The sequence below is a fragment of the Phyllobates terribilis genome, unplaced genomic scaffold (genome assembly GCF_046119375.1).
Source record: "Phyllobates terribilis strain yellow unplaced genomic scaffold, ASM4611937v1 Scaffold_9__5_contigs__length_417890890, whole genome shotgun sequence".
Lineage (NCBI taxonomy): Eukaryota > Metazoa > Chordata > Amphibia > Anura > Dendrobatidae > Phyllobates > Phyllobates terribilis.
The window spans coordinates 113,029,221-113,049,932 of record NW_027362769.1 but is presented as its reverse complement, the minus strand read 5'-3'; the positions used below and the strand labels follow the sequence as shown (position 1 = coordinate 113,049,932).

The following is a 20,712-nucleotide window of genomic DNA, read 5'->3' as shown; positions in this document are numbered from 1 at the left end:
TTTTATTTTTAATGGTGAAAGGGGGAATTTTTTTAATTTTTTAAACTTTTTCTTTGTTTTTTGTTTGTATTTTTTAGACATATTTTTACCTTATATTTTTATCCTCTTATGGGACTTGAACCTACAATCATCTGATTGCTTAAACTATATACTGTAATACCACATATACTGAAATGCCACAGTATCGTATATAGTATAAAGAGCTTACTCCTGTGAAGCTCAGCCTACAGGAGTACCAAGATGGCAGTAATTTGGGTCTTGCTGTTCAGCAGGCCCCCGTAAACCAAGGGTGCACAACAATCTCGTTGTGGGGGCTGATTGGAGCCGGTGCGCCCCATGCACACTAGCAACCTCTCCATTGAAATGCCACTTTTGGAGATTGATAACAGCATTTAAATGGCTAAAAGCAGTGATCGGAGCTTAGCTCTGCTCGCTGCTGTTAGAGATAAATGCTGGCTATGTAACAAAGCCAGCATCTACTGCAAATAGTTAGCTCAGCTGTTTTATCTGCTCCAGATCTACCAGTTCTTTGTCTCTATAACCCTGTCCACACCACCGATTGGCCACTTTCTGTGTACGCTGCGCATAGGCAGAAAGCTGCCAATCAGTGGTGGGGGCGGGGTTAAACAAAGCTCATGAATATGAAGGACAACATGGCAGCAGGTTTACTAGTCCTCTAGTGATAATCTAATTATAAAATTGTTATTTTATCAAAACTACACAAGCAGCCCAGTAAGTAACACATCCCTGGAATCAGGGTCTCTGCTTGTACATTATGCTGATCTCAGATTAGGTGGCAAACGCCTGGTGACAGATTCCATTTAAAGTTGATTTTCTTGGCAATGGAATATCCATTAGGAGCCATGAAGGTATTTTTGAATTTGTCTTTTTCTTCCCCACGCAAAAATTTATTGAATTTGTTCATCCTAAGGCCACGGCCCCACTATCAGTATATGGTCAGTATTCGGTCAGTATTTTTTCTCAGGAGTGGGAGACAAAACCAGGAGTGGGGGATAAATGCAGAATTGGTGACTTGTTTCTATTATACCTTTTCTCTGATTGTTCCTCACCAGGTTTTGGCTCCCACTCCTGAGAAAAAATACTGACCGAATACTGACCAAATACTGATAGTGGGACTGTGCCTTAAAGCTCCTAACAGGTTCACTTTGAGCAGCAGGGTGGTAAATTGGGGGAGACCAGGTTTTATAATTATTTAATTCTTTGAATAAAACTGGACCATTAACCCTTCATTTGACTACTACACCAAAGCAGAGTCTTTGGCAGAAGAGCAAAGCCGCTTACATGTAAAAATCTTGGCTATCTGGTGCTGCCACTCTGTATACGATCAGTGCACTCTCTTATTACAGTGGCCCCAGGTTACAATATTTACAACATATAATGATCATTCCTGGGTCATACCACAGAAGGTAATGAGTTATTGCGTGTGTGATTGGCTGGAAGATACAGCCAATCAGTGTGAGCATTACACTGGTAAAACACCGGTATTACTGAAGTGCAGGTAATGATTGGTTGTGTACTAAGCGCCTCTTTACAGTACGATCTTGTACTAAATGCCCTATACTGGGTTTACCTGTGCCAGGATGTGCTGCTCCTTTGGACATCATATGAGTGCAGTGTCAGACTGGACTGCCAAGGGCCCACTGATAACCAACTCGAGGGCGCCACTTTTAAGCTAAATGCTAATATCACATTATCCTCAATCACAAATTTATATACAGTTGTGCTCAAAAGTTTACATACCCCGGCAGAATTTCTTCTTTCATGGCCTTTTCTCAGAGAATATGAATGATAACAAAAAAACTTTTTCCCCACTCATGGTTATTGGTTGGGTGAAGCCATTTATTGTCAAACTACTGTGTTTTCTCTTTTTAAATCTTAATGACAACCAAAAACATCCAAATGACCACGATCAAAAGTTCACATACCCCAGTTCTTAATACCGTGTATTGCCCCCTCTAACATAAATGACAGCTTTAAGTCTTTTGTGGTGGTTGTGAGTGAGGTTCTTTATTTTCTCAGATAGTAAAGCTGCCCATTCTTCTTGGCAAAAAGCCTCCAGTTGCTGTAAATTCCTGGGCTATGTCGCATGAACTGCACGCTTGAGATCTCCCCAGAGTGGCTCAATGATATTGCGGTCAGGAGACTGAGATGGCCACTCCAGAACCTTCAATTTTTTCTGCTGTAGCCAATGACAGGTTGACTTGGCCTTGTGTTTTGGATCGTTGTCATGTTGGAAATTCCAATTACATCCCATTCGCAGTTTCTGGGCTGATGAGTGCAAATTTGCCTCCAGTAGTTGCTGATAATGTGCTGCATTCATCTTTCCTTCAACTTTTACCACATTTCCTGTGCCTTTGTAGCTCACACATCCCCAAAACATCAGCGATCCACCTCCGTGCTTTACTGTAGGAATGGTGTTCCTTTCATCATAGGCCTTGTTGACCTCTCTCCAAATGTAACGTTTATTGTTGTGGCCAAAAAGTTCAATTTTGGTCTCATCACTCCAAATTACGTTGTTCCAGAAGTTTTGAGGCTTGTCTCTGTGCTGTTTGCCATATTATAGGCGAGATACTTTGTGGCTTTTGCACAGTAATGTCTTTCTTCTAGCGACTCGACCATGCAGCCCATTTTTCTTCAAGTGCCTCCTTATTGTGCATCTTGAACAGCTACACCGCTAGTTTTCAGAGAGTCCTGAATTTCAGCTGATGTTATTTGTGGGTTTTTCTTTGCATCCTGAACAATTTTCCTGGCCGTTGTGGCTTAAATTTTTGTTGGTCTACCTGACCATGATTTGGTTTTAACAGAGACCCTGGTTTTCCATTTGTTAATCACAGGTTGAACGCTGCTGACTGGCATTATCAATTCCTTGGATATTTTTTTGTATCCCTTTCCTGTGTTATACAGTTCAACTACCTTTTCCCATAGATTTGTTGACAATTCTTTTGCTTTCCCCATGACTCACAATCCAGAAATGTCAGTGGCTGGATGAAAGATGCAAGAGCCTGTCTGGATCCCAGAAACTCACTCAGCTTTTTTGCACACACACTGATTACAAGCAAACAAGTCATAGGTGAGGATGTTACCTTTAGTAGCCATTCAAACCCATTTGTGTCAAATTCTGTGCATTCAGGCCAAAATCAACAGGGTATGTGAACTTTTGATCAGGGTCATTTGGATGTTTTTGGTTGTCATTAAGATTTAAAAAGAGAAAACACAGTTGTTTGACAATAAATGGCTTCCCCCAACTAATAACCATGACTGGAGAAAAAGTTTTTTTGTTATCATTCATATTCTCTGAAACAAGGCCAAGAAAGGAAAAATTCTGCCGGGGTATGTAAATTTTGAGCACAACTGTAACGATGAACTTGGTAGATTGTTAAATGAATAAGATGCTGCCTTTGTCTGTACATAGTGATTCAAGTATATTGTGCCAAGTACTCCTCTTATAAGAGGATGGTGGCCCACCGGAGGATTCTCCTGTGCTCCCGTGGGCCAGTCCAAACTTGTGTGAGTGTGGCTACATCTTACTTTTCCAGCACATTGTCTGTGCTGCACCTGAAGAATCTCCTGTCTTCTACCCAGAAAGAGATTTACATCCTCCAACAACTCAGTCTGTTTTTTTTTTCCAATAAAGACATGTTTTATCTGTATTAGTTATCTGGTTATATGTCTTCATTCTTAATTTTTTCTTACTTGGGATGAAATTACTAGTTTTCCATAATATTTTTAACAAAGGTCGTCCCAAAATGGATTAATAATATAAATTGAGGGATTGCTTTACAGACCACATCAGACAAAGGAGAAGTATGTGGGGCAAAGGAGGACATGAGCTCTGTACTGAATGCAAACGCTACAAATCATTTATGCTGCATATTTTTGATCTTGCGAGGTGTATCTCACCCAAAACACAAATATATCAGAGGAACAGAAGAGCAGAGTATGCGACTATACATTATGCTTAGCTTTTAAATATTATAATGTTATATTTTGATGTCACGCACTTTTCTCATTTCTGCCGTATAACCTGCTTGGATTAGCTCCAAGGAAATCCTACAGGTAGGCGACATACAGACATACGTATTCATGTGTAAGAGTGGTGGACTGTACTGTCACCGTTCTACCTCTGAAGCCAGCATTCGCGTGGTAACATAGTGTGAATAATGTTATACGTTATATATATATTGTGATATGATAATGAATAAAGCATAGAGTAAGACATAGGTTAGGTTTTGAGGCATAAGGTAGTGACTATAGGGTAAGATAGACTTTGGTAAGCATTATAAGTGTAATATGATTAATGTATGTAAATGTAATACATAGTGTTTTGTGAGGGAGATCTGCCCAGCTACATACTGTAGGGACAGACATAGTTAAAGCTCGGGACTAGCCCATAGTGAGATGGAAAAGTCCCAGTAAAAAGATACTGCTTCCTGATAGGCGGTCAGATGGGGAAGTTCGATAACCAAGGTCAAGTTCAAGGTGCAGTGGGCTGATAGGAAAAGCAAGAATCTATTGTTTCTTACAGAAATTCCCTGAGGACATTCCTGCAACGTCCAGAGCTTAAGGCTCGATATAGGTGCTACGAAGAGTGCCTTATCCTCTGGCATACAGAGGAAGATGGACGTGGAACCGAATAAGGGGAAGTTAACAGATCCCAGGTGTACTGCAGAACTGAACGAGAAATCCCTGGGGCTGACAGAACCAGTAAATGTAGGGATAGTCCAGAAGGAACGGATAGTAATACTGCAAATGTACTGTGTAAAGGAAATAAGAAGAGTTGCGCCCCGTACTGCGCTTTACAATCTGATGAGCTTGAACTGTACAGTAAACTTGTGTGTGTTGAAACAAACTGTGTGTACACTGAGTTATGTGCGGCTAATCCAGAAGATGGAGACCTTCAGGTAACTGAGGCCTGCGGCCTACAAGTGAGTGTGATCCACCCCACACCTGATAGCACATTGGGACTGTGACACGATTTTCATGTAAAGTGCCGGGGCGTTATGGAGCAGCAGCTCGGCCATGGCTACTGCCCTCTGGCACCTTACACATGTACATGTTGTATCAATTTTATCACTGATACTACACGTACCTATTATAATCTATGGGGCTATTCACATGTCTGTGTTTATTCACAGACGACGAATCCGTGTAAAATTGAGATGTGTCCATTTTTTTCCGGTATCACTGATGGAAAAGGGCCAATACAAGTCTATGGGTCCGTGAAAAACACGTACAATACATGGATGGCATCCATGTGCCATCCGTATTTTAACATTGCTTTATAATTTATCTATTTATCCATCTGTGAAAAACACTGATGGTAAAAACGAACACACAGATCCAAAAAAACTGATGACACCAGTACCAATTTTTCACTTGTGTTTAAACACAGACATGTGAATGAGGCCTTAGATAGGACGTCAACATTGCATTGTTAGCTCACCAGGTGAATATAATATGTAAACTCTTTCTTAATAGGTTTTCCATCAATTTGATGTCCACAGTCTGGAAATAAAGCTGCTAAAAGACTAAGCTCCCACCATGAGTATTCGGTGCATTTTTTATACTACGTATTTTGGATATGGGGAAAAAAAACAGCAGCATATTAGTATTCCAGCACACTTTAGGGTATTTATATGGATCTCATGCCCACTGAGTTTTTTTTTTTTTTCAGTTTTTTTTAAGCTGCAGAAACTAACCCGTGGGGCAGTTTTGAAATCTGCAATGTATCAATTTCCTTTGCAGTAAATATGCGTTTTTTGGTTGATTTTGCCCATAGACTTGAATAAGAGAAAAATCAATAAATAAAAAACTTGTACGCATTTTCTCAGTGAAAACGCATGTCATCTGCGCATGACTTTATCAATAAAGGTTTATCATATCTAAGTGACAGGAAGTATCCAAAACAAAACATGACATGCCAAAAGGAGACGAAAAAAAACAGCAAAAAAATAAATAAATATATATATATATATATAATGCATGTAAAAAAATGCACTAAAAAAGCGTATGCATGTAAAAAAATGCACTAAAAAAGCGTTAAAAACGCTAAAAAAAAACGAATTTAGCTAATAGATGCAGAAAATCTGCAGTATCAAAAACTTAGACATAAACACTATGGCAGGCATTGAGGCTAACACTCCAATGTTACAACCTGAGCTACATTGCTGCAAAACATTTTTAAATGCACTGAAATGATAATGGTCGATTTATTAATTTCCTGCAGGGTTTCCTTCGTATCAAACCTTTATATAGAGAAATCACCCAAAGGCGGTGATCGTAGTACAATGTTCAGAGTTCTGAGAATTGAAGGAACATCGTTATGAAGACACATAGTATCAATTCCAGGTTGAAGTCCACTGATAATTGTTATATAGGAGACCAGAAAGATGTCTTATGCTTGATAGCTCTTGTTCTCATTACAACAGATAATGACTGCTCACATCCCCACCACATGCAGATACTGGATTTCTCATGGTATCTGTGTTATTGTACAGCCATTGGTAATATTGCTTGTTATGGATATACCATTTCAGGTTATGTTAGGTTTGGGGACTGAGAATGCAGCAGTCTGGATTGTCATCCTCATTGTCATTATTGGTTTCCATGTATATTATTTTAAATACACAGGTTTTTTTTACATTATTACAACACAGAGATTTTTAGAAAAGAGGGCCCAATCCTAACCCTGTGCAGGGGGTAGGTTTTTTTTTTTCAGGCTTACACTGTCCACCCAGAAGATTATGTGGTAACTATCTTTTTTTTATGAATATGTCAAAGCCGCTTTTCCTATGGTTGCTATGTCATTGGAAGCATTTTTATTTTTTTTTGCAACGTCTTACATACTTATATAGTTGAAAACAAATACATAGGCCCATCAAGTTCACCCTTTCTCCATCAGTTATACATTCTCTATCACTACATTATTTATAACCCACTATGCCATTTGTTGTGAGGAAATCATCCAGCGCTTTATAAAAGCTGTTATAGTGTTGGCCATCACTACCTCTTGTGGTCGGCATTCCGCAGTCTGACTGCTCTGACTGTAAAGAATCCTTTCCTCTTTAGCTGCCAGAATCGACTTTGCTCTACACATAATGAGTGTGCCTTAGTCCTATGTAAGGACTTTAGAAAGAATATGTCATGTGCCAGTCCATTGTATTAACAACACATGTATTTATACATATAAATGAGATTTCCTTTGAGGGTCTTTTTTTCTAAGCTGAACAAGCCCAACTTTTTCAACCGCTCCTCATATGAGAGACTTTCCATCCCTTGTAATATTCTAGTTTGAACTGACTCTAACTTACGAATATACTTTTTAAAATGTGAAGCCCAAAACTGGATCCCATATTCCAGATGTGGCCTCACCAGTGATTTATAAAGGGGTAATAAAACATTGGCGTTACTGGATCTTTTTCTTACATATTTTAAGCCCTAAATAAATTTATGAGAAAAAAAATGAGAATATGCCATATCCACAGCATGCTGTGAGTAAAAAGAAAAATCCCAAAGCAATGTAAAACACTGATAAAACTGTGTTTATAGGCTTTTCTATGACACCCCCCTTCCAAAAAAAATAGCTACCATCTAAAAAAATATTGTGTATAATACTGTTTTAAACAATGTGTATAATTCCACCTGGTTAATTGTACCCAAAATACTGGTTCATCTATGTTACAGACGCAAATCCTGACCCAACCGCAGATCACTTGTCCTAAACTAATAGCTTCATATATGACCAGTATGCTGTTCACTCAAGTCACAAGACTGGTGGTCAGGCTGGGTATTGCAGCACTATTACAAGAAAACATAGCTGCAATACCATCACATGACTTAGCCCAGAAGTTGCTCTTACACAGTATTTTTATGCAGTTTTTTATGGTTTGTAAAAGAGAAAAAAATACAAATATGGTCTTGCCTTTTTTTAACTATTTCTTTTTCCAAATTCAATGTTTATTTCAAATTTTAAAGTATAATCATTACAAGAAATAAAATAAAAATCAGGGGTTGTGTGTATCGTTAACAATAAAGACACCAAATGCAGTGCAATAGGGATGTAGGAGATTATTCCATCAATATCAATGTTCTAATGAAACATTTGTTCTTCCATGTGAGTGAGAGCAGACCACGGCGACTCGTGAATTGGTAAAATATGGTTACATCCCAGATAAATCATTTTGGGGCGAGACAGTATGCGTCCGATTCTTGGAAATCAATCCAATCCCTCCATCTTACCTTTTTTAACAATTTTTATTAAAACTTTTTTTTTCTAGAACAATGCTTATGGGAAATGCATTTCAAAAAAAATAAAAGTGTCATATAGACCATGCTACTACATTTGAAAAAAAAAAGCCAGTGTCCCAAACAACTCAAAGTGCAAATAAAAAATGTCCATAGTGCATTTCATATTTACTTATTGCCTCTCAGTTATCTGACCACAGAGTTTTGTGGCACAAGGAAAAAAAATTGATGCTGAAAATGCTGCACTTTTTGCAAAAAAATCTGAATGTAAAACCATTCTAGGAAAGGCATGGTGTCAAAAGTGTGCAATTCATGTGACAATTGTGCCTGTAAAAGGGCATTTCACAGGCACAATTGTCTTCAGTCTCATAATAAATCATAACATATTCCAAAGTCTATTAGATTAAAGTATATAAAGTCTACAAAACACATCTTCAGATCATGTAAATAATTTAATTTGCAATCAAATTGTAATGTAAATTAAAATATTTTCTACAAATAGTTTGATTGGTACATTTGGATTGACACTGCTGTGGCCTATGATGGTGACTTCTTGCAGTAATGTAATACTGGCTGCATTTGCTGTTATAATTAATAAATTGCACCATTTTGATAGTCATTCCCTGAGAGAATATGACATGAAAACATCTTAAAAAAAAAAAATCTCTGTTCTAATACATGCAAATATTTTTTTTTTTGTCTAGCAAATGTTAATAATATGGAAATGGCAGAAGGGATGGCATTTACTATAGGTCAGTACAACCCCTTTACTATTTATTATTAAACATAAATTACTGTCCCCAATAATCATGTTATAATTTCTGCATAATAATGTGACTACAAAGAAGACAAGCATTGCACATCTTATCTCCTGTCCAATGTCTTGTGAAAGTTTCGACTTTATAACAAAAAGCTACTAGTAATGATGTACTTTGTATCCACAGACATGGAGCCTTGGATTATATAGCAGGGTTTTGGTAATGTTACTCCAATTGTAGGGAAATTAACATTTCCAGAATGTGGAAAGGCAGTAGCTCCCAGGCTGTGGCCGCCGATCTGTTGGAAAACTACAGCTCCCAGCATGCCCTGACAGAATAGTGATTTATAAAGTGCTGCATAACATGTTGGCACTATAGAAATAAAATTATTATCAGAGGTTAGAAATGACATAAAAACACCTGTATTTACAAGAGTGGAAAAGGATGTTTCTGAAAACCTAGTGAAACTACAACTCAAAGAGTGCATTGTATATACAGAATATATATTGTAAGAAAAGAAAAAAAAACAATCTTTACAGGGAAAGTCCTAATGTTGTGGATTCAATACTTCCACAATCAAACAACCAAAAGCCTCCAGATGTTGAAAGACTAGAATGGAAGCAGCACTCCAATGGAAATAATTGAAAAAGTGGACTTTATTTACCCAGATACATGCATGTATCAGGATGAATAAAGGCCGCTACTTTCACTTATTTCCATTGGAGTGCTACATTCTGCAACTTGTAGTTAATCAGATGATTAATAGTTGGTTGTTACATATACAAAGGATAGATACATATGTGTGTGTATGTATATATACACTATAATACTATATACAATAACCAACTATTATCTGAATAACTACAAGTTCCAGAATGCATCAGAGGCTTTTGTAGCACCTAGTAGTAGAGCTGTAGCATTACATTACATGTCTATTACATTTAGTACATTGAAGTCCACCTGCAGCCTAAGATCAACACAGAAACCCAATAATTTAGAATAATCTTGTTCCCTGGTACAATGGGTCTCCAGAAATCCATGCCCTGTGCGCTTCACATCACATCTTTCAGCAGGTATCATCTCATCAAGAACCCAGCCCCTAAAGATGGCACAGCTGTAAACATTTACCAGGGGGGCAATCACCAGCCTTGATCCCTGTGACCTCTAACACTGGGCTAACAGCTGCTTGTGTCCTGTTTACTTCATCATTAACCTCTAGGCTAAATATAGCCAACCTGTGGCTCTCCAGCTGCTGGGGGACTACAAGTGCTAGCGTGGTGTCTGCGCTCCAGCGTTCTATTCATAGAATGTTGTGGTTACATTGTATCACTGTGTATCCCGCAGCTGCAATGCTCTCACTGTTCTATAGGTGATGTTCATCCAGGCGATTGATTTATTTGTATTTAATCTGGATGCTGGGGGAGTAATCCCCTGAATGCTGATGAATGTAGTGTTAATCTCCGCTGCCTGGTTATAATTTCCATCCTTCACATCTGCACTACGGATTGTCTGTTTACATTATATATTTACTGAATTAGTTAACCAAGCAAATGAGTTTAAAGACCCGTGTGGCTCCAGTTACCCCCTAAAACGTCCCCTCAGCCCCCTTTTTTTTTTTCTGGAAATGTAATGTAATTTCTCCACTGAATTTCAGAACCTATTATTATGGAAGGGGCTCCTGGTTTTAAGATTCTCAAGGACAAATGGACAGCGGTATCAATGGATAAGAAAAGGTGCGCTGCAAAATGAAGAATTGTGTTAACCATTTAGCTACTACAAATGTCAAGCTGAATAGAAATGCGTTGACCTCGGTGTTACTATGAACATTTAATGCACATTGTATTGTCTTAGTTTCAATTTTGTTTCCTTTTTTCCACCTCTGCTCCTTGCTTAATGTTGTATTGTCTACATATCTTTCAGGTCCGCCCAGTTTGAGCACACGATTGTAATCAGTTCAGAAGGAGCTGAAATCTTGACGAAACTGGATGGAGAATGAAATTGATCTAATATGAAATACATAAAAATAGCATATATAATTTGTAAAATTAAAATAAGTGCAACAATGTTTCTGATGAAAAAAAAAAGTGTAAAAAGCACTTTAGCATAGTCGATATATATTTCTGTATGATCAATAGGTTTTATATATCCAGAAAGGACCGGCAGAAACACCCATTTGTTGTAATACATATAGTGGTGCAATATAATGTGCCAACTGCAACCAGAAATAAAATGCTTTTTGCAATAAAATATTGCTGTGCTGGTCTATTTTTTTTTTTTGTTGGTATAAAAAATATACATATGTGATGTGCGTGTATGTACAATGTGCAGAAAGAAAGAGAAATGTAGCAAAGCTGAGACTGCATCATGTGCAGCTTAACATTGAGTTGCAGGTGAATCTATTTTTATTATTAGCAAATTAGAGGTGTATATATATAGATAGATAGATATTGAATGTGCTATATATTCTGCATTAGTTAGTTCATACTCAATTAATATTATCTATTTCCTGCTAACCAAGAAAGGAATAGAATAAATATACATTTTGGGGGAAAAAAAATAGGTGTAAAAATTGAAGAACTCAATGGAGCAGGATGCTGCACATACAATGCAGGAGTGTGACCATTGGCTGCAGTAGAGGTGACGTTTGTAGTGTGTAATTAGGCAGCTACTAATCAGCCTGGTGGAATGTAAGTACTTTTAATTTGGTATTCACATTGTACTTACACAGACCACTAAGCATTCTCTGGGATCCAGTCCAACAACAGCGACCAGCCTTGGTGCTGATCTACACCGCATCTGTAACAGCAAGGAAACACATTTCAGGCACTGAGTTTAATGGCGATTTATACACAGGGTGATTTTTTTTTTCCAGTAAACCATTATTTGAATAATATTAAAGGACACAATGTTCCTTTTAATAATGTGCATGTCATAAGAAACGTATAAGGCATTGGACAGGTTTCTCATAACTCTTGCACACATACAGATCTATATCTTTATCTATAACATATATCACAAATGAGCTTCCTTTAAATTCTGATCCTCCTTGTGTTTTGTTTTATTAAGAAAAGTACATTCTAATAAAATTGTATTTTGTATGTGTAATATTATTTAGTATAGTATATACACTTTGCTGTCATTCATTACAACTTATTATAGTATATAGCATAATATTATATAGTTTGTTTTACGACCACCTAATTATCTATCCAACTACAGAATGAATCTAATGCATGATAGATAGATAGATAGATAGATAGATAGATAGATAGATAGATAGATAGATAGATAGATAGATAGACTTAGGGATGATAAATAAAGTGCAGTCTGACTGCTGACAATTGGATTTTATTTGTTGTTTATATATTTTTAATGGACTACTCTGCTTTTCCAAACTTTAAACCAGAGATGCATTATTATCATTTAGTACTTATTATCATATTATAGTGTCACTTTAGCTGACGTCCAGCCAGGTCCCTGTTTGCACACAGGTTGTGTATATACCAAGAAGCGATAATTTTCTTAAGATTGGAGGATTTTTACCCACTGCTGTGGTAACAAGCTGTTAGTGCAGTAATTACCCGGAGGTGCAGCGATTTATTATTATACACATTTAAAAACTTAATTAAAACGGGGCTAATAAACGGCAATGTGTGTACACAACAAGCTGAGCTTTATTCCAATGACTTTTAACGTGTTCTGAATGTAGTCTGCTTTGTATGAAACGATGAGGTTGTGAGGTTATTGTTCAGGCTTTGGATACTGTACACATCGGCTTTTGAAGAAATACTGGTACTGCTGGGACATGTAGTCTTACCATCATCAGTCGAAATACATGAGTGGGAAAAAAAATAGGCAAAAACATGCATACACCAATAATTGTATATTTGAATATGAGCTGATTACACTATGGGTGATAGATAGATAGATTAGATTATTGACATGTAAACAAAAAAAAATATATGTGTGTACACACACACACACACACTTTAACCCTTTCCTGACATGCCTCAGTAAGGGGGGGGGGGGGGGTGACATTAACAGTCCTCTGGACTGAGGCCATTTTTTTTTCTTGTTCCCCTGTTAAATAAACCCCCAGGATCAGATAAACTATGAACTGGTTGTGCTTCTTTCTTGCCTGGCATTGTAAGGAATCTTCTCCATTTGGCAATGATGTTAAATCAGACAGGTTAATCATTCAGTCATTACACAAGGATGATTTCATACAAAAAGTAATAATGTTGGTATCACATGTCACTCCCTATGGCACCTTAAAATAGATCCTTGGTAGTGGTGGGGGTGCCAGCCATGATAGACACAGCAGTGACCAGCTGATAGTTATCTAATGCAGAGAATACCTGCCCCCCCCCCTTTTAAACTCAAAATTATTAACCCTTTCACACCCAAGTATGATTTTTTTCCCTTCTTTGTATAAAGCAGCAAAATTGCATAGAAATGGTGCTACCTGTTCATAGTGATTTGTGACCAATCTTTAGCTATGACTGTATACATTAATGTGTCTGTCCTGTTGACACCTAGTCTTTACAATGCCAGGTTCCAGCTGTATGTGTTATCAGCCAGACAGAGTGCAGTTTAAAGATAAAGATTGAATTATTAGGATATCAATATCCCACAAGTGTTGTGTGATCAGATGGCCTGAGCCCATTATTACAGTGTGATAGCAGTGCATTGAGGAGGTTCACCTAAGGCCGGATCACATCCCAGGCTGGTTAATAGTGAAAGGCAGCATGTTGCTATTATTGTTAAATATATGGCTAATTATGCGTATGAAAATTAAACATCAGTGTTATGCTAATGAGGCCGTTCAGCTGGGGAGCAGAGCACTTGAGACTGGTATTTAATCAAATGAATCAGAAAGGGATATACAGCTGCACATTGTACAGTCAAAGTCAGCACTGCCATATGAGGGGAAGAATCATTAGCAGCCCTCACTAATTACCCTGCAAAGTCATGGGGATTCTCCCTGGGCTTCCTACACTGGGTATATGGAGCAATATTCCCATGCACAGAAGAGCCCCAAGATACCTGCCGGGGTCAATATATATATATAGATATTATAGATGTATAATGTCATATATAAAAATATATAATACATATATAGTAGTTCGAACTCATAGACTCATAGATATATACATACACACATATATATATATCAATTTACATATTCAAGTAATAATTGTAAAAATCAAAAGAACGTAATGTTTATGTTAAACTTAAGAATCTGTCACCAATAATAACACCTATTAAGAAAAAGCAATCCATCTATACTGCTACTATAATAATCGGATATATGAGCCATAGCCAATATGTGTATGCTGCCATTAGTATAACTGCTACTAATATATAATCTTTATACTACTATTAATAATTGTATATAAAAAAAAAAACACAAACAAAGTATCTATACCACTACCAAAAATAATATTTCAGAGCCAATGAATTAGAGCCAATCTGTCTATAAAAGTACTAATAGTATACTAATAATAATAATTATTAATATTATTAAACATAAGAACACCAACGAATGTAGTAATAATAATAATTCATATACTGATAATGCAGCTGACAAGAATATACCGCACATAATGTGCACACGTGCATGCATATAAAGATTGCATGTGTTCCTGAGTGTATTCTGATGGTAGATATTGCTGGATGATGTAGGTTGATAGTAGTGCTACCCTGTACGCTCTTAGTAGTGCCCCCTGTAGGCTTATGGTAGTACCCCCCTGAAGGCTCCTAGTAGTGCCCCCCCCCCCCTTGTAGGTTCCTAGTAGTGCCCCTCCCTATAGGTTCCTATTAGTGCCCCCTGTAGACTCCTAGTAGTGCCCCCTGTAGGCTCGTAGTAGTGCCCCCTGTAGGCTTCCAGTAATGTCCCCCTGTAGGTTCCTAGTAGTGCCCCCTGTAGATTGTTAGTAGAGTCCCCCTGTAGACTCCTAGTACTGCCCCCTGTAGACTCCTAGTAGTGTCCCCCTGTAAGCTTCTAGTAGTACCCCCTGTAAGCTCCTAGTAGTGCCCTCTGTAGGTTGCTAGTAATGCCCCCTGTAGTCTCCTAGTAGTGCCCCCTGTAGGCTCCTAGTAGTGCCCCCCTTAGTGCCCCCTGTAGGTTCCTAGTAGTGTCCCCCTGTAGGTTCCTAGTAGTGCCCCCCTGTAGGCTCCTAGTACTGCCCCTTGTAGGCTCCTATTAGTGTCCCCCTGTAGGCTCCTAGTAGTGCCCCCTGTAGGTTCCTAGTAGTGTCCCCCTGTAGGTTCCTAGTAGTGCCCCTCTTAGTGCCCCCTGTAGGTTCCTAGTAGTGTCCCCCTGTAGGTTCCTAGTAGTGCCCCTCTTAGTGCCCCCTGTAGGTTCCTAGTAGTGCCCCCCTGTAGGTTCCTAGTAGTGTCCCCTTGTAGGTTCCTAGTAGTGCCCCCCTGTAGGCTCCTAGTAGTGCCCCCTGTAGGTTCCTAGTAGTGCCCCTCTTAGTGCCCCCTGTAGGTTCATAGTAGTGTCCCCCTGTAGGTTCCTAGTAGTGCCCCTTGTAGGTTCCTAGTAGTGCCCCCTGTAGGTTCCTAGTAGTGCCCCCCTGTAGGCTCCTAGTACTGCCCCCTGTAGGTTCCTAGTAGTGTCACCCCTCCCCCGTCTTGCACCCACTGTGGAGTCAGTGAGGATTGTAGCACACACATACCAGTCCTGGTTTGGGCCCAGTCAGTGCTGCCGTGTGTCATGTTTACAGGATATGACAGATTTTCACACTGTGCTGTACAGAATTATTATTGCTGTCTCAAATCACAAATTGAGTGGAAAAATGCTGTGTGCGTGGGAGTTTCTCATTGGGTCTATTGAACAGCAAAACTGGGCAATTGTAAAATATGGGAGAAGGGAAAATAAACCATCAATGCTGATTGAAACCATCCGTGGCTGCGTGTCCCTGCGCCGTGTGCTGATCTCGCTAGTGAGCCCTGGATCAGCAGTGTGTACGCTGCTCTATTCCACAGCACAGGCCACTGGGCTGCTCCTCTCCGCTCCTTCCACGCTCACTCCCCTAGACCTGCACAGCCCGGGACGCGCCTTAGCCAATCACAGCGCGCCGATTCAGCCAGCCGTCCAATGGGCAGTGCCGCCTCCTGAATATGCAAAGCGGGCTGAGTCAAAGCTCTCGGGCGAGTTTGTGTAGCTCTTCACAGCCTCACGCTTAGGACTTTTTTTTTCTTTTTTCCCCCAAAGAGGCAAAACTCCATTTTTTCTTATGAATGGAAAGTGAAAAAATCCGATCTGCTTTAAATTAGGATCCCTTCCTGTAGCAAGGAGGACCCCCTTTGGAAAAAAAAATTAAAGGGGGGGATCTACACCAACAAAAAAAAAAAATAAAAGAAAAAAAAAATAATCTCCCCCAAAAAAATAAAGGCAGCAAAAAGGAAGAGAGAAGCAATGACCATGACTACTATGCCAGAAAGTCTTAACAGCCCGGTGTCAGGGAAGGCGGTGTTCATGGAGTTTGGGCCACCGAACCAGCAGATGCCACCTTCCCCCATGTCCCATGGACACTACTCCATGCACTGCCTGCACTCCCAGCACGACAGCTCGTACAGCGGAGCCTCGTCCTTCTCCAGACCTCTGGGTTACCCCTATGTGAATTCGGTGAGCAGCCATTCCTCTAACCCCTACATCAGTACCGTGCAGCCCTACCCCAACAGCTCCAGCCTCAGCCAGACCCGCTTAGAGGAGACAGGTACAGTACCATAACAGCAACAATGTAACAATGTATCTTCTTATCTTCCTGATTATTGTATCAGTGCTGCAGCCAGGAGACCCCCAGTCCTTCTTCCCTGCAGCGGCTCTGTGCATTGCAGCATCAGCCCAGATGTGCTCACATTACCCTGCCTAATTATTTATTGCGTGGCGCTATAAACAATGTATGCAATTAAGGGTAATTAAACCTAAACTGCAGCATGCTGGAAATAACACAACTTGCACTGGCTGCTGGAGCTTATTATTGTGATCTGTTGCTTTTTTGTCTGCTTGTCACTGTGCACTTTACCTGATTTTGCTTGCGTTTGTTGCATGGGCAGGGGCAGATACAGAGAAGAGCACGGTGGTGGAAGGTGGAGAGGTTCGCTTCAATGGCAAAGGGAAAAAGATCCGCAAGCCCAGGACTATCTATTCCAGTCTCCAGCTGCAGGCATTGAATAGGAGGTTCCAGCAGACACAGTACCTGGCACTACCCGAGAGAGCAGAACTGGCAGCTTCCCTGGGACTCACCCAGACACAGGTATTGGCACCCTGATGGCATACAGCCCAAAGCATATATATTGGCACTCTTTGATCACACCTTGGCACCCAGATGGCATACAACCCAAAGTATATAGATTGGCACCCTCTGATCACACCTTAGCACCCAGATGGCTTACAGCCCAAAGCATATAGATTGGCACCCTCTGATCACACCTTGGCACCCAGATGGCATACAATCCAAAGCATATAGATTGGCACCCTCTGATCACACCTTGGCACCCAGATGGCATACAATCCAAAGCATATAAAGTGGCACCCTGTAATCACACCTTGACACCCAGATGGCACACAGCCCAAAGCCTATAGTTTGGCACCCTCTGATCACTCCTTGGCACGCAGTCCAAAGCATATAGATTGGCCCCCTTTGATCACACCTTGGCACCCCTTTTACCGATCATAATTCTACCACCTTTGATTATTCTCCAGCTCCCTCGGTCACATCCCGATCAGTTGATCAAAATCGTTTACCTTTGGTTTGGAAATTTACAAGAGACAATATTTACTGTCTACATAAAATTGTAAAAAAATGTTTCAAGCCTAAAATACTATAAATATGACATAAATCACCCCACGTATTATACAATGTAATATATCCGTCTATGTGGAATTCCTCCACTGAGATATTCTATAGAACAGATAACTAATTTCCCGTCTCCTTATTAGTAGCAACGTTAATAAATTTAATATCAAATGTTTGGTGTCTCAGTTCAGGTTTATAAACGGTTAAATACAAGTAAGGTGGAGTTTTCTAAGTACAAGTGATGGTATTTTATGACAATCAATTATATGAACAATTTATCTTGACAGGAGACACTAAAGGGATTTTGTTAATTGTATGTTACACGTGCTTGCCAAATGAAATAAAAAATCATTGGCGCTGTACATATAGATGACTGCTGTGTATTAATAATAATATTCATCATCACCACCACAATTCCGGATACAATGTAACAACTCTATCCTGTATTATCCTCCCTTTTATACCTGTTCCATTTCAATATCATATATAAACACCAACAGTTTCTTTCCATAATCAGTATACAAATACCACGCGTCATTTTTTTTTTACCACAAGCGACATTTATATTGATGTCAGGCATTTAAAGGTAGGTTTTATAGGGTTAAATTAAATTGAGATTTTTTTCGATATATTCATATTAAACTGTTTATGTAAAGAATGTGGAGATTATCTACTGACCATAAAGTTGGTACTCGGCATGCCATCACATGAAGATATCGGTGAATGTAATGGAACGGATTTCTATAATGAATATATATATATATATATATATATATATATATCTTTTCCTCGTATATATGTGTGTATATATATACACACATATGTATATATATATATATATATATATATATATATATGTATATATATATATATATATATATATATATATATATATATATATATATACACACACGAAAAATAAAAGAATTCGCACCCCAAACAGCAACAAAACGTGAAAAACAATTTATTCTTAAATGTACACAACGTTTCGGCTCAAGGTGTGAGCCTTTCGAAATATATATATACATATATATATATATATATATATATATTTCTTACACACACACTAGTGTCTACACAGATTATCAAATGCTGTATGATATACATATCGAACAGTGACCTAATTATGATTGTTTTTCTGTTTCAGGTAAAAATCTGGTTTCAAAACAAGAGATCCAAATTTAAGAAGCTGATGAAGCAGGGGGGTTCAGCATTGGAAAGCAGCGCATTGGCTAATGGTCGATCACTATCTGCCGGGTCCCCGCCAGTCCCCCCAGTATGGAACACTCCTACATCTTCTGGAAAGAGCACTTCTGGGACCCCAACTGCTTACATTCCCAGCTACACCTCCTGGTACCCTTCAGCCCACCAAGAAGCCATGCAGCAGCCTCAGCTCATGTGATTTTGACCGCTGCCAAACTTTTCTTGGTTGACCCCAAAAACAACAACAACAAAAAACTGCATACATGACATAATACTATAGAACACATAGAGGAGAAGCTCTGTGCCTTTGACATATCTGATGAGGATGGTGATAAATGATGATGGTGACTCCATGTGTGGAGCACAGATCTGCACCAATGTGATGGGGGCTGGTACCCAACTGTTGACACCTGGCAGAGCTGCCTCTACTCATCCTACCACCAGGCACTGGGCAGCCTGGCTGCAGGGAGTGAGGAACACTTGATATACTCTGAGGACATGTGGAATCAGAGATGCTTGTAATGGGGGAACAGTAACAAGGACCCTCTTGTCTGTCTTTGTCTTGGCAAATCTGTGTTCATCTACCCAACCTCTGTACTCAAACAATCAGCACATTCCCCTGTAGGATCCTGTCTTCAGAGTCTGATGGATTAGTAAAAATAATAATAATAATTTATTTAAAGTGAATGATTTTTTTTTTTTTATGTGCTACTAATGTGAAAGTAGCCGAGAAGACACCAGTGTGACACGAAGCTCTGTCTCATGTACAGCTGTATATGATCAGCTCAGTGTACTGTAATCATGAAGTTGGCTCAATTTGGTTTATTACATTTTCTACAATCCCCAGTATGTACTATATCCAATGCTATACTGAATGTGACACACACAGTCCAGGCCCAGCAGTTTTTGCCCACCTGGACCATTGTTGGCACAAGACAGAACACAGTTCGTTCTCTGACCAGATCACTTGAATGACAATTACAATGTTTAATTTTGTTGTTTGAAATTATCTGGCAGTTTTCAGATATTAACCCCTCACATGCTGGCTATCCTAAGGGCGACCACATATTGCAGAGCAGTATGTTGCAGGATTCCAGGGGGGGTCACTGTGCAATGTGGACCTCCTTCCCCTCCCCTCTTCCACTTTCCTTGTACATAATGTTATTAGTGTTCTGTAAAGTTGTCTGCACAGATTTATTTTCTTCCCCCTGTTATTTTTTTTTTTACGTTGCCTGTAACCATTGATGCTTTGTGAAATGAAGATCTTTCTTGACATCTTTGTGAACTTTTGAAATCTGTGATTACTGAGATCAGTTGTGTTTAGTGTTCTTATATGTCTAAAGTTTAGTTTTATATTGAAAATGTTAACTTATTGCTTTGTATCTTAAGAAAAACAGAACAAAACAGGAAACAAAACTCTTTGTAAATAAGTTATAAAGTTTCTTTAAGACAGTAAAATGGTTTTGAAAAAGAGATTGGTTTATATGTGGTTTCTTTTGATTTGTTGCTTTGTTGTTTTATATTATATTTAACTTGTCTTTGTGCACAAATGTGAGCTAAATTTGTCACGACTTTGTCATTTATTCTCCGAGATGACTCTGTAGGTCAGAATTGTGATATGAGGATTATCTCAGCCAAAAATTACAAACTAGCTCTGTTCCACATGAATATCAATC

At 39.0% G+C, this 20,712-nt stretch overlaps 2 protein-coding genes across 4 annotated transcripts in view; both read left to right on the top strand.

Annotated features, from left to right (window-relative positions):
* The window catches only part of METAP1D (methionyl aminopeptidase type 1D, mitochondrial), a 285,693-nt gene extending 274,454 nt beyond the window's left edge, over positions 1–11,239 (top strand). For all 3 annotated transcript variants that reach the window (XM_073646945.1, XM_073646943.1, XM_073646946.1), the window contains 3 exons: positions 8,970–9,017; positions 10,678–10,756; positions 10,944–11,239. In XM_073646945.1, the coding sequence (XP_073503046.1) occupies positions 8,970–9,017; positions 10,678–10,756; positions 10,944–11,019 (203 nt within the window). In that variant the 3' untranslated portion in view covers positions 11,020–11,239. The remainder of the gene's footprint in view (positions 1–8,969; positions 9,018–10,677; positions 10,757–10,943) is intronic.
* Positions 11,240–16,160: 4,921 nt separating this feature from the next.
* Positions 16,161–20,509, top strand: DLX1 (distal-less homeobox 1). Its single transcript, XM_073646947.1, has 3 exons — positions 16,161–16,750; positions 17,091–17,290; positions 18,981–20,509. The coding sequence occupies exons 1-3, from the start codon at positions 16,450–16,452 to the stop codon at positions 19,233–19,235; spliced, it is 756 nt and encodes a 251-aa protein (XP_073503048.1). The 5' UTR covers positions 16,161–16,449; the 3' UTR covers positions 19,236–20,509.
* The last annotated feature ends 203 nt before the right edge of the window (positions 20,510–20,712 follow it).

Excerpts from the sequence above, each read along its gene's own strand:
- DLX1 (XM_073646947.1), top strand. The coding sequence starts at position 16,450 with ATGACCATGACTACTATGCCAGAAAGTCTTAACAGCCCGGTGTCAGGG. Across the intron at positions 16,751-17,090 it reads GACCCGCTTAGAGGAGACAG|GGGCAGATACAGAGAAGAGC; the intron begins GTACAGTACCAT and ends TTGCATGGGCAG. Across the intron at positions 17,291-18,980 it reads TGGGACTCACCCAGACACAG|GTAAAAATCTGGTTTCAAAA; the intron begins GTATTGGCACCC and ends TTTCTGTTTCAG.